The 13,653-nt window shown below is 35.9% G+C and overlaps 1 protein-coding gene across 3 annotated transcripts in view; it reads right to left on the reverse strand.

Moving 5' to 3' along the window:
* The window catches only part of LOC138129954 (potassium voltage-gated channel unc-103-like), a 94,545-nt gene that overhangs the window by 56,290 nt on the left and 24,602 nt on the right, over positions 1-13,653 (reverse strand). For all 3 annotated transcript variants that reach the window (XM_069046292.1, XM_069046290.1, XM_069046291.1), the window contains exons 3-5: positions 3,403-3,552; positions 3,203-3,344; positions 845-1,066 (exon numbers count right to left, since the gene is read on the reverse strand). In XM_069046292.1, coding sequence (XP_068902393.1) covers positions 845-1,066; positions 3,203-3,344; positions 3,403-3,552 — 514 coding nt within the window. The remainder of the gene's footprint in view (positions 1-844; positions 1,067-3,202; positions 3,345-3,402; positions 3,553-13,653) is intronic.

The following is a 13,653-nucleotide window of genomic DNA, read 5'->3' on the forward strand; positions in this document are numbered from 1 at the left end:
TTTTAAAAAATAAAATGTCATTAAAACAATTAAAACAATGTCAGAATTTTTTTTCTGCGTAAATCAGATCGTCTTAACAACCTATTTGATTGGTAACTAAGAAAATGTAATGGGCGGGGCAGATAAAATGTTACGTTGTCCTTAGTTTACCAAAAAATTATTCATGAAACTTATTTCAATTTGTGACACCAGGGCAGGGTGACGGTGCACATTTACAATTATTATTTGCATAAAATGAGTGAATACGGTGATGAGAATTATAATGCAATGATGTCATGTATCACACCACCACAAATTCATTTCGTATTTTCTCCAGCAAAGTAGGTAAGTAAAATTTGGTAAAGTGTGAAATAAAGGTCCTCAAGTGTAAAATGTAATATTTTATTTCACTGTGTGTAAAAAATGTCTACTTTAGACGCATAATGTGGTTTCAAAATTACAAATCATTAATGGTGGTGCAAAAAAATCTCTTGAGAGACAGTAATCACTGACCTATACAATCTGGCTGAGTTAGACAACCAACAATACACCACCTAACCACCAGACCACGTCTAATTTTAACGATGACACTTATCTAGCCAAGTAAACTAAAACTAATCACGATAACCTACGAGTCTATTAAATAAATCCATGCACAACCGTCTAATTTTAAATTTGTACGCGTCCTCCATTGACGCAGCTGTCGAATTTTGACATTTAAATTTAACACGGCCTCCCGCGATTATGACCAGCCTAATTCTACACATTCAAGTGAATAATTACACAGACGTTTCGGTGCATTTGGCAATGGCCACGCTCATAGATTCTCATTGATGGAGAAAGACACTTTTCAAAAATCAATTACCTACTACTACTGTTGATGGGGGGTCTGCTCCTCTCGACGCTCTCGCCGCGTTCAAACGAGGCCTGGTGGCTGGTCGGGGCGCTATGTGATATCGCCAACGCCGTGTACTCTTTGGGCTGAGGCGGCACTGGAATCGTTGTGTGCGTCGTGGCCGTGGGCACTTCGGTCTTCGACACCCAAGTCTGTTCCAAGATGGGGGTCGGAGAGTTCGATGTTAGAGGACTGCAAGGGATGAAACTGTCACTCGAACAAAACCAGGAAAATTTAAATAAGTATAACCGCTAATCTAGTGTCATGGTATTTTACTCGATTTATTGGTTTAAGTTAATTGATGAATTTAAATGCTTGAAACGGAGAGTTTGTTAAAACACTTTGGGGTGTGTGAATTAGGGAGAAATTACTTTAAACAAAGTAATGTCTCCAGGACCCTACCACACCGGTAACAGGTAAATCAATTAATTTACTTTTATTGAAATTATAATACAGGGTGTCCTAGAACTGGCTCCCCAGAGAAAAAAGGGAGCCTTAGGGCGAATATATTAACGTGTATTTTGAAGAAAAAAAGTCCTGTCTCAAATGATAACCGAGAAAAGACATTCTGAAGTTAACCAATCAGAGTTGAGCACCATTAAGGTAGAATAATGGCAATTTTGCGTTGCCTCATTCAGAAAATTAAGTCTCTCTCACTATGCACTATTCACTAGATTATTTTTGAGACCATTTTGCAAATAATTTGATTTTTTTTAAATTCAAATTTGCTCTTTAATTTTTATTTAGGCCTTTATATCATTTTTTCTTTGATTTGTTGTGAATGCAAATTGTTATAAATATTTCACTCGGGATCGAATTTAAAAACCATCAAATTAAATGGACAAGCGTGGTTCATCATTTATTATCTCTGACAGAAGCAAAAGATTAAATAATTTTATTTCACAGTCACCTTAAACACTAACACTAACTCATTTGGTGTGACGATGATGGAGTAGGTACTTTAATGTCCTTAGAAAAAAAATTGTTTCGTTTTGCTTCTTCATCTGGAAAATGACTACATACTTCGAGAGTAGTCTTTTGCTTTTACTGCCAGGAACAATAAACTCGTCAGGAACAATAAATAATTAACCACCCTGATATTGGCAGAAACTTGCGAGGACCAACTAATAGGCAAGTGTAAATTAAATTTGAAACAGTAACCTGACTATGCAAATTCCCAAATTAGAAAACAATTAGTTTAGCAAACAATGGGTGGCGGAATTAATTCAGAAATTTCCCTCAGACTCCAACTATCCTCGCTTAACGTTATTATAATACATCGTTTTGCATAATTACATTTCACTCTTCTCACACCGTTAGAGAACCCCTCCGGGAAAAAACTACAAAAACTTTCAAGTGAACCAATTTTCGTTGTGTTTTTCCAGCTCGAACAACAGTTGCTGCGACCTTTACAGTTATGGTGTCGTATAATTTTTAAAGCAGAGTTGTTTTGAAGGAAACACCCCCAAAAGCTTATTAAAATAACTGCACCGTTTTACAACGTCTCCATTCACAACAATAAAAAAATTTAGGGCCCCTCTATTTGACAAGCTAACGTCCATAGAAAAGTTGTCTTTATATGGATACAAACGTAAAAAATTCACTTGATCCAATTTAACAGGTATGTCCATACAATCGGATTAATTTTATTACGGCCACAATTCACGATGATTATCTTCGCTGATCTAGTCGTAAATGCGCATTCAAATTAATGCGGAAAATGTGAAAGAGAAAATGTATCAAAAACGTCAGGTCTACTTTGTTGCAATGGAAATTAAACGGAAACTGCAGCACTTTGTGGGATTTGCATAGGAATTATCCTTAAAAGTTTTGTTATTATGTTCGAAAGGATTAAATTTGAATCGAAGTGATTTTTTTTTATTCCCAAAACAGTAAGAAATTTTATTTTTATAAAAAAAAATATTCTGGAGTTTTCAATGTTTATAAAAGTGCCAAGGAATGTACGTTTATCAGTTCTGGAAGAATTTTAGAAATGAATGAGAAAGTTTGGTAATTTGGAACTTGTCAAAATTCAATAAAAAAATTTGTTGGTAACGAAAGAAATATATTTTGTTGTATTTTAATTTTGGAACAGCTGTATATTTTATAGAAATATTTTCCATCAAAATCTCTCTCGCATGAAAAATAAAAAAGCGAAGGACACCATTCCAAGTGTCCATTTCTGTGAATCACCCAATAACATTTTATTATTATCGCCAGATATGGTCGATTTTCGATCGTGGTCGTTCGGGTCCCCACGGTCTCGCATTATTACCAGTCAAATAAATTTTTGAAATAAAGTTATACTCGTGCCGACGAACCACTGACCATTGTTCCAAAGTATCCGCCTCCTCTTCGGCGGCGGTGACGTCACTGGGGGGCGTTAGATATCCCGCTAGTCTAAGGCCTCTGCCGCGCAAATTCGAACCCAACCTGAGACTTTGCCTGAACGAAGCCCTGGCCCTGTCGACTGAAAATCATTCCACAATAACCTCCTCTGAAATATCTGTCTTAAGAGAGATACTCACATTTGCTAAGTCGGGGTTTCCCCACGGGACTGCTTTCCAGGGACGCCGTCGGGGCCGCCGTTAAATCTTCGAAATTTATTATTATCAGACTTATGTCATCCACTTCGCTCCTTATCGGGGCTATCACTTCGGAACATAGGAACTTTGAGCCTGCGGACAAATCACGAAAATTAAAAATATTATAAATCAAAAACGGTTTATAAAAAATAACATAAAAAAGTAGTTTTTAGAATTTTTGTCTGTTCGTCTGTTTGTTTGTGTCCAATTAACTCAAAAACTAATCAATCGATTTTTCAAAGTTTGTTCGAATGGAGAGATTCCTGACTGCATTCGACACTTTCATCAAGAGATGACATCAGGGAGCTGCACAGTAACGATAAATCTACCGCGGTGTAGCGGGCTCGACTCACTCTAATCCCTGTTTCGTTGGTTCTAATTTCTTAATTTGATAGGTTAGCGTTTGTACATTTTTTAAACAAACTTAATTTTACATTAAATATTATTATTTTTGTTGACAACGGTTCGATGGTTGATAGGGACAGTGATTTACATGAATCTCTGTAAAAAAAATCTACGTGATAAAATCTCACAAGGTAGAGTAAATTTTTACAAACAGGTAATTTTAGATTGAGATACGGCGTACCTGTATTACAGCTCGTGTAAAAGTCCTAATGAGCAATTTAGGAGGCATTAGGGGTAACTTGGCGAACAAAGTCACCATCGAAAAATAATTTTTGGTGCGTGACATGCCATTATAATTTCCACTCGAAATTTCCAGAGATATATCGTGAAAAGTTCGCGATAAAATCTACCGAAGATAACCCAAATTTAAGGTTGTAGCGTTCCTCACCTGCCAACACATCTGCAACGTGCAACGTAAATAATTGTGACGTCTGTACGGGCGAAAATTCGTCTGCAAACTTTTCACTTTTATTGAGATGCGAATCGGACGAAGACGTACGAGCCGTGTTGCAACGCTGAAAGACACTAAATGCCAAAACATTTACAAATCGCAGACGAGTTTACAACGAATTTTCAACGCTCTTAATTTTTATTTATTATTATTTACAAGCTCGCGCATTCTGTGTAAACTCATGTGTGGATGTTTTGGTGTTGTGGACTTTTGCGGTGGCAGATTCCCGGCGCATCCGCCATTATCACGACACGAAACTCTGAACCGAAGATTGAATCGTAATTTTTGGAAAACCAACAAAAGCATACCGCATAATTTGTATTTAACGAGTGGGAAGGAAACGATAATGGCCCCAAATCGGTGTCCGTTGTGTTGGACACACGCCACAGACTAGTTTCGAACGGCCTTGTCAATTACACACATGTTAATGCTAATTTTTTTCTGCCTAGATGTAATTGAATAATGACACGTCGTGCAATTAGCAACCGTAAAATAAATGTCGCGTGGAAACGGCGACAACGCCAGGAAGTGCTAACACGAGAGAGGTGGAGGAAGAAAATTTTTTTTACAAATTTTCGTCAAAGATTAAATGCGATACGGCTAATCAGCGAGAAAATTGTGCGATAACTTTTACGTCGTCATAACTTTAACACACAAGAGTCTTGTGCAAACATTAATCAATCCTGTAATATTTTTTGTATGACTCATCGATGCTTGTAATAATTAAGAACGGAGTGACTTTCGACGAACAATTAGCGTGATCGAGTTATATCGCGCGTTCAAATGAAATCCTGGGCTGGGAGGGCGTTGGAAACCGTCAATTGTTGTGCTTTTTAAAGCGTAGATTAATTGGAACATGTTGACAGCTAACCTAAAATTTAGGCCCAAAAAAATCTTTCTTTTTTTCTTTCTTTGCAATGTTTTACATTAAAAATAGAATAACTTAACGATTCCTATTCTCGAAGCAAATATTTAAGGGCACCCTTTGGTGAAAACAAACATGTTCAATTATGTCCCGATTAGACATCATAAACAAATGTCATTCGTGTCAAACGGCGGGAAATTCAAAACTTTACACTGTTCTAAACGGTTTAATTTTTCCAACGCCTACTCAGCCCAGGATTTCCTTGAACGCGCGATACAATAGAAAAGCGTTGACGCTTTTAATTACCAACTTGTTCTGATTGAAGATTATTTTTTTAAGTGAGTGCAGTAGCTTCGAGAACTTTTATTTGCTCAAGAAAAATATTTTATTTTTGAGGGAACAGATTGGTTAGATTTGAAGTACGGAAGTCTGCAGTGTTAAGATTGAATTTTTTATTTCTACCTTGGCAAAAGATTATACCACCACAGGTTTCTACGTTTTCTGTTCTGGGTATTCATATCATTATATTTTTTCGTCAAGTACATGTTGACAACTTGAACAAACTAAAAAAAAAATAGCTTAAAAAGCGATGTCTCTATCATTCGTTTCCAACAATTATGAGCACAATCTTTAAATTTGCGCAGGATAATTCGAATACATTGATTTACTGCACAATAATGTGTTTCAAGCATATTTACGGTGGGATTTAGAATTACCTATAGATTTACAGGCTAATTCTGGAAACAAGTAAAATAAATTAAAAGTTTCCACATTACTGAGTTGTAAGAGCTGTGTAATTACTTGACTGTTTAATGGATAGAGTTGCAAAACTTTAAAAACGTATTTCCAATGGAGCTCTCTTGGAGTTATAGCTTCGTAACGTAAATACATTAAACGTTTTCACATAACTCTAAATCCGAAAAACCCCGAACACGTTTCTATGCAGATCTGGAAAAAATTGCATCTTGCAGTAAATATGTTTTTAAGTTGCTTTTAAACTGCTCTTAAAACAGAACCAGGAGGATAATCGTATTTCAGTAGGTACGAGTATGTTTCAATTCTGTTTCAACATACTAAGCGTAGAAAATTGCTTTACAACCATTAAAGGATAATAGTCCATGGAATAGATTTGAGAGCAAATTGTTGGTGGATTCACTTGACAATTCAACTCGCATTCTCTCGACCAATCAGATTTACGATATTGATCAGTACGGACCAATCACGTTTGTTTTAAAAAAATTGCCGCGGAAATTTTCACTAGTGAAAATTGCCACCAAAAATTTCCAACAAAATGTTTCCACTAGGATATTTTATTTTCTATTTTATTGAATTTTTCAATCTTCGCTCGGTGAATTGTCATGCCGAATACAAACTCGTGGGTACGAAATTGCCGGAAATTTTCTCCTCAGACCACTCGTATTTGTTTCTTAAGACAATTTTCACTTGTTCGCTTCGCTCACTCGTGAAAATTGTCGCCGAAACAAATACTCGTATCTGAGATCGAAAATTTCCGGCAATTTCGTACCCACTCGTTGTATTACTATTGAAAATCGTACGACACTCATTAATGACCAATAGAAAAATTAGTTCACGAGCCATAACCATGGCAACAAAAAAATTTCTTGGAAATTTTTTGTAGGTAAACCAACCTAACTGTGATTAATAAGTGGAAATTTTTTCAGCCAATCAAAATCATTTATTTTGTTGTTGTCTTGGTTATGGCTCGTGAACTAATTTTTCTATTGGTCTTTAATGAGTGTCGTACGATTTAAAAATTTATAATTTAAGAAGCATAATGTCCGTGTCGTTGCGATTTTCTTACCGAATATGCCCTCGTGCATTGATCAATATCCGGAAATTTTATTCTCATGCATTTCCAAAACGTAATTAGCCCACGTGTTCCACTCGGGCTAATTAATACGTTTTAGAAAAGCATTCGAAAAAATTTCCGGAAATAATCAATGAACTAAGGATATTATAAGTGAAAATCGCATTCATAAAATTATAACCAATCAAATTTTGTAATTTTTACTTTAGCAACCAATAAGACGATGATTTAGTGGAAATCACCATGGACATCACACAACACACTGATTTCCGGAAATCACTCTAGAGAGATTTTCGGAAATCATATCACGCGGCCATTCATTCATCAATACACACTTATAAATAATTTTATTTATGCGATTTTCTAGCTGAATCTATTTCGAGCCGTTTTGATTTCCAGAAATTATTATTTCTCCCTGTCTCGTTCTTTTAGCGTAATCACCACTCACTGGCGTTCGTGGTGATTAATACGCAAAAAGAACTCGACAGGTCGAAATAATTTCCGGAAATCAAAACGGCTCTTAATAGATTATATATGAAAATCCTTTAACAGGACAAAGCCAGCAAGAGTATCTTAAAATAGACAGCACTATACTCGTTTAATGATTTTTGGAGGTGAATTTTTAAGTGACCCTCATTACTTTCTGAATTATGCCCAATTGAATACATACAAAAGATCGTTCAAATGAAATCCTGAGCTGAGTAAGCGCTGGAAAAATTAAACCGTTTAGAACAGTGTAAAGTTTGAATTTCCCGCCATTTGACACGAATGACATTTCTTTGTGAAGTTATTCTATTTTTAATCTAAAACATTGCAAAGAAAAAAATAGTTATTTTTATATTAAGTGCGCGAAGAGAGTGTTTTTTGTGCTTGAAAAGGTCTTTTACGCCGAGACGAAGGTCGAGGCAGTATAAGCCTTTGAATGCACAAAAACATCTTCGCGCACGAAATATAAACAATATTTTTTCTATAATTGATTCAAAAAATTGAAATTAAAAATTCAAATTTTTGAAGGAACTCTGAAGTTTCAATGCAGTGACCATGTTGCTAGGTAACTAATAAAAAGCAGTGCGTGAAATGAAAAACAGAAATAGTCGTATGCGTGAAATTGCATTTCATACACTGTTTTGTACGGTTTCTATGGTTTCGATCTTACTAACAATGCAAAAAAAATTACACGTCAGAAAATGACCCACTTCAGGCACAGATAACTATGCGTGAATTTCAATTTTTTGAATCAATTATAGAAAAAAAGATTTTTTGGCTCTAAATTTTAGGTTAGCTGTCAACATGCTCAACGCTTTAAAAAAGCACAACAATTGACGGTTTCCAACGCCTTCCCAGCCCAGAAATTCATTTGAACGCGCGGTATAATCTGTACACATAATTACATACAATGAAACATTATATCGGGTTATCATTTAAATTTATCCTCAAAGTTGGAGTTGAAGAGTCGATTGTGAACGCACCACTCATCAGTCTGCGGAGAAAAAACAGAAACAACGCAAAAAGTGAGGTTAGATTTAAACAACTGATCCGTGATCCGTAATCCGTAGTGCGTTCACAATCGACTCCTCAACGCCTACTTTGAAGATAAATTTAAATGAACATCCGATATTATTATCTATATATTTTTTCACATTTGGTTCCTCAAGATGTTTATTTTTGAAAAAAAAAGTCCAAATTAAATCTTACATGTTTTATAATTTTTATTTTTTTTCGCTTCTTTTCTTTTTACTTTTTATCACTTCGCATTTGTCGTCGTTCTTCTCGTCGGTTCATAATTTCGGTTTTAGGAATACATATTTCTTTTTCCCGAGTTTACTACGTGAATTTTCTTCATTATATGGTCTTCTTACTTTCAACACTGTCTTACACAACTCTACTGTTAATTTTTTTATTAATCTACTTGCTTCCACTACACCCACCTTTTTTTTTATTTGTGAAGAAAATTTCAAGTTTTATTTTTAACCAGAAAACAAATATGTATTCAGAAATTGTTTGTAAGATAGCAGTGCTGTTACACAAAATACAAGAAAGAAAAACATCGACGAAGATATTTTTAAAATGGCAACATTGACATCCATTCATTATTTAGAATTAATAAATGTCATTAAAATATCTTTTCGAAAGAATCTAACAATTTGTCACATACCTATCTAACTGTCGGTTGATTTGAATAATTATAAAATTAATTAACTCAGTGAAGTAAAAAAGGAAAGTTGCTTTCATTTCTGGCCAACTCACAAGTATAAAAATGAATGCAAAATTTGCAAAATTATCCAAATAGATTTATCTATCACCTGCACAAACTTTCAATGTTTTCACTGTATTTTTTTTATTATAATTAAGAATTCAGTAATATAATAAAACAATTAACAATAGTTAAATGAAGTTAATCTAATTATTTTCAAACACAAATAAACAATATTGAAGAATGGTTTGTGGAAAGCAACGATTAAACGAGTCTACTTACGACTGCTTATTCAATCTTTCAGTAATTCCTTCAGCTAGACGTTTAAATATAGGATGAATATTAAAGGCTATTTATTATTTTGAGATGAACTAGATTCTTAACACATCCTTGAAAATTAATTTAATAAAGAAGTTGGGTAGGTGACCCAAATAACGTGGTTAAAAGGAGACCTCACCTAATCCCTAACGCCCATCTCTCTCCCTTACACGATATTATTTAATAAATCTATATCGCCATCGTACAGTCCAATAAAAAAGCATCATCGGCCTAAAACCCCAAGATTTTAATTAAAAATTATCCCATCAACTCCGAGCCTATCTCCTTTAAGGACGAGAAAATCTCCCGTACTTGACAAAAGGACTCCTTCCCCGATTTAGCGAAAGACAAAAACCCCGTTTGAACATTCGTCTCTGTGTAAATGTCAAACGTAATTGTCGATTAGCCAGTCAACAGTGGAGGATTTTACGTACCCCGAAACGACAAGCGTCCTCAGTCCTTTCCGGCGAGATCCTTCGATTGTTTATCGATCTGTCGGTTTGAACACGAGGGCACTAGTGCGAGTGTGTGTTGCTTTAACCGCCGTGGTCCGAACTAATACTGAAACGAATCGATGATATAGCCACCGGGGTTAAAATCTTTAAGGTGTAGCTACTATTTAAGGAAGTGGGTATATATTTACTACGTCAAAACCGCCACCCCCTCACCGCCGCATCAGTGCCGCCGGAATAACTAATCGGCCGCAAATGGGCGTCGATGAGGGAAAATTCCGGAGGAGGCTCAAGAAGAGTGCACCGTCGAAATTTGATTGAAGATGTTTGAAGCGATTTGCTCGCCATCTGGAAGTAGCCACCGGAAAGTGTTTGACAAGGAGGATTTGGGAACTGTACGAAGGGAGAACGATGAGTTGGGTTGTGATAATTAAGTGCCGTGGGGAAACGAAAAAGGTTGAGAGAGAATCTACTTTTTTCAAATAGATACATTTATTAATAGATACATTTTAACAATCTTTTAATAGTATTTTTTATCAACTTGCAAACAAAACGAGCAATTTACTATTTGCAATACAATTACTTATTTACCTAATTTATGGTGACAGGACAATTATTGCGATTATCATCTCCCATGTCCGTCGGCGTATTAGACATTTATTCAACACTTTCGCTGTTGTATTAGACATTTCTTCACTCTGTTGCTATCGATTATATGAACGTTCATTTTCTTATTATGCACCAAATAGCACCAGATAATAAAACGATACAACACTGTATATCATATTTTATAAAATGTACACCAATGCGGTTTCCTTGTTTTAACGCATATTTCCTAGAGGTTACTTCGCAAATTACTTCTAGAGGTTACTTCGAACAAATCGTGTCATTCCTGATCCAGTTTTCTTTGACAAAACTCTCCTCGGATAATCGATATAATTTTGCGACTTTGAGGCGCCATCGTGGTGTCTTTTTCTTCGCTTTCTGGAAAGTTCTCTACACAACTCAACTCTCGATTTGGCTTAATTACATCAAGAACTGTCTAGTTAGATACCTCGACAAGACAAGCAATTGTACACTGTGCTGAATGACTCGTTTATAAAAATGCACCAGTTTGACGTTTGCACTGTCATTCGTCAATTGTCACGTCGCATATGAAGATTAAAGATTGTCCAGGTTATACTACCGGGTCTTCATTGTTAAAGATCAACACAGCAAACGGGACTAATAATTCAGAAGGATAAAATTAGAAGGACAGAGTAGTGACAACAATGAACGAAACAAAGAGGCGTAGAAAATTTAATATTTATGCCAAGAAGAGGCAAATGGGATACGATTTAGATTCGCGACACAAATTTCTTCACCGTACACAAAGCATGAGCCAGTAAAGTGGCCACGTAAATTTGGGAAAATAATTTTCGCCTGACAATAGCCACATTGGCGACCGAATTCCATGAGTTTCGAATCTTTGGCGTATGGTCAAAAGACCACACTTAGCAATGAGCATTTTCATTTGTAGTAAACCCTTGCGATTCTTGGCAACAATTCTTGGCCGCTCGTCAACATCCAAGAACCATCCGAGTAGATTTAATAAAATTTCTTGTTCGGTCGAAGAACACCGTCACCAACCGTTCAATGTCTCGTGACATTTTTTGGAAAATCGTTAGGTGCTGGCAAACGCCACAACAAGCTCTTTGTTTCATTTTTTTCGAACGCATTTCATTATTTTTGAATTGTTGAAATAGCATGTTCCTGGCAGATGAATCGATCTGTTTTTACAGCGTCAAATTAATTTTTTGGCGTTTTATGAGCCAAGAAGTCGTAAAAATCCTCCTGGACACAATAATGTTGCATAAATGTTTCATCGGACTTTTAGTGCTTTTAAACTAGTCCGCAATCTTGTTAATAGGAATCGTTATAGAGCTATTAATAAAATTGTTAAATGTGAAAATGGAGTCAATTGCGGCAAACAATGCGACAAAGGATTTTATTTTCCGGCAGCTACTTTGTGGGAGCTCTATTTTTAAATGAAATTTATTTTGATCATATGATTCTATTTAGAAAATTTATTTTTTGCATAACGACACAATTTACGTGATTCACACGAGCGGAATTCACAACTGCTGACAGTTCTTTTCTTGTCGGTGCGACAGATTGTGGTTTAGAGTGCAAACAAGTGTACAAGAGTACATTTCGTTTCATCGCTAGTAGTATTTTTTGTACTGTCGTTTTCAGCTGTTCAAGTGAAGATCTAAGCACACTTTACGTTTTCGAACGGTCACTTTTAGGATTAAACTATCCCCTTAGAGAGCCATTACGTCATGTTTATTGCCACATTTTGCCCCCGTCGGTGTCTGGAGCCTCGTTAAATCGTTTATCGCATATCAAAAAAACAACAACAGCGCGAAGAACGCCACTGCCCCACGATTTTCCGCACCGTTAATAAATTAATTTTCATCCGATGGTGAATATGTATTTATTTTCATGCAGATAGCCTGTCTGTTGGATTTTTGACGTGAGAGGCGATTAAAAAATTCCGACGTAACAAGACGCGGGTCGAGCGCACACTTCCGTCCGGATGGCGCGTTCCGAAATTATCTCCGCAATGTTTACGCGACCTCGACGCGCGTCAAAAAGAAGAATGTACGAGGAAAAAATGAAGAACCTGACACAACTCCAGAACGAAAATAGACGGGCTGACGGTGTGACGTGGGGCACTTAACGGTGACGTCACGACGCCGTAGTGACACATATTCGAAGTCGACCTGCTAAATATAGGCGGAGGGAAACATCTTCGAGGGTCTCGAGGGCGGCGTGAAGAGGTCGCGAGATCGCAGGATTTGCGGGAAAAATGTTGCAGTAGGTGTCCGACATGATGGATGTGATTGGTATTTTTAAAAAAACGGGGAAGCCTAAAAATATCTAATTAAAAATAAAACATTCTTTGATATAATCAAAGTGTCTGGATGTGTTTCTTTTTTTGAGAATTATTAGATGTGAGACAGGTTAGATGGATTTGTTGAACGTCGAAATGATATTTTTGGGAAGTATGAAAACGTAAAGTTTGAAATAAAAGGATAGCAGAAAAACGTACTTCATCTAAATGCAAATGTGTTGTTTTTAGGAAAATTGTACTGAAATGGAGTTGAGGTTTAGAAAGGTCAACGTAGAAATATATACACGTGTCATGATTAGATGTAATCAGATCAATAAAGTAACACAGAAATACGCCGAAAAGTTAGAATAAGACCAAGTACTCGAAATAGAATAAATAATGGAACAAGACAAACAAAATGAAACTGGTAAAAAAGTGCACGTTATGCAGATCAGCAAAATTCTTTTATTTGTTACTAAATTGTAAACGTCATTTATTCGAACTGTCACTTGACGTTGAAAAGTCATTTTAACTGGCTAGTAGCGTTAAATTGACAGCAGACCAGTTATGAATTTAACAAGTTAGTAGAGAAATTTGAAATTTGGAAAGGATAGTAGCGTTTTTAACATTTGAACATTTTTATTTCTTTGTTTCATACAAATTAAAATTAAATGTACAATTAGAATTTCCGCTAATGTCGAACATTCCTGAAGCGGAAGTGAATTCGTTCGTCATTGGACAATTAATTGTAGAACCTCCCGAAGTGGAAGCCACATCTGTTGAGTTTCGTCCAGGAAACATTTTTT

Source organism: Tenebrio molitor, chromosome 4, assembly GCF_963966145.1.
Source record: "Tenebrio molitor chromosome 4, icTenMoli1.1, whole genome shotgun sequence".
In the NCBI taxonomy this organism is placed as follows: Eukaryota; Metazoa; Arthropoda; class Insecta; order Coleoptera; family Tenebrionidae; genus Tenebrio; species Tenebrio molitor.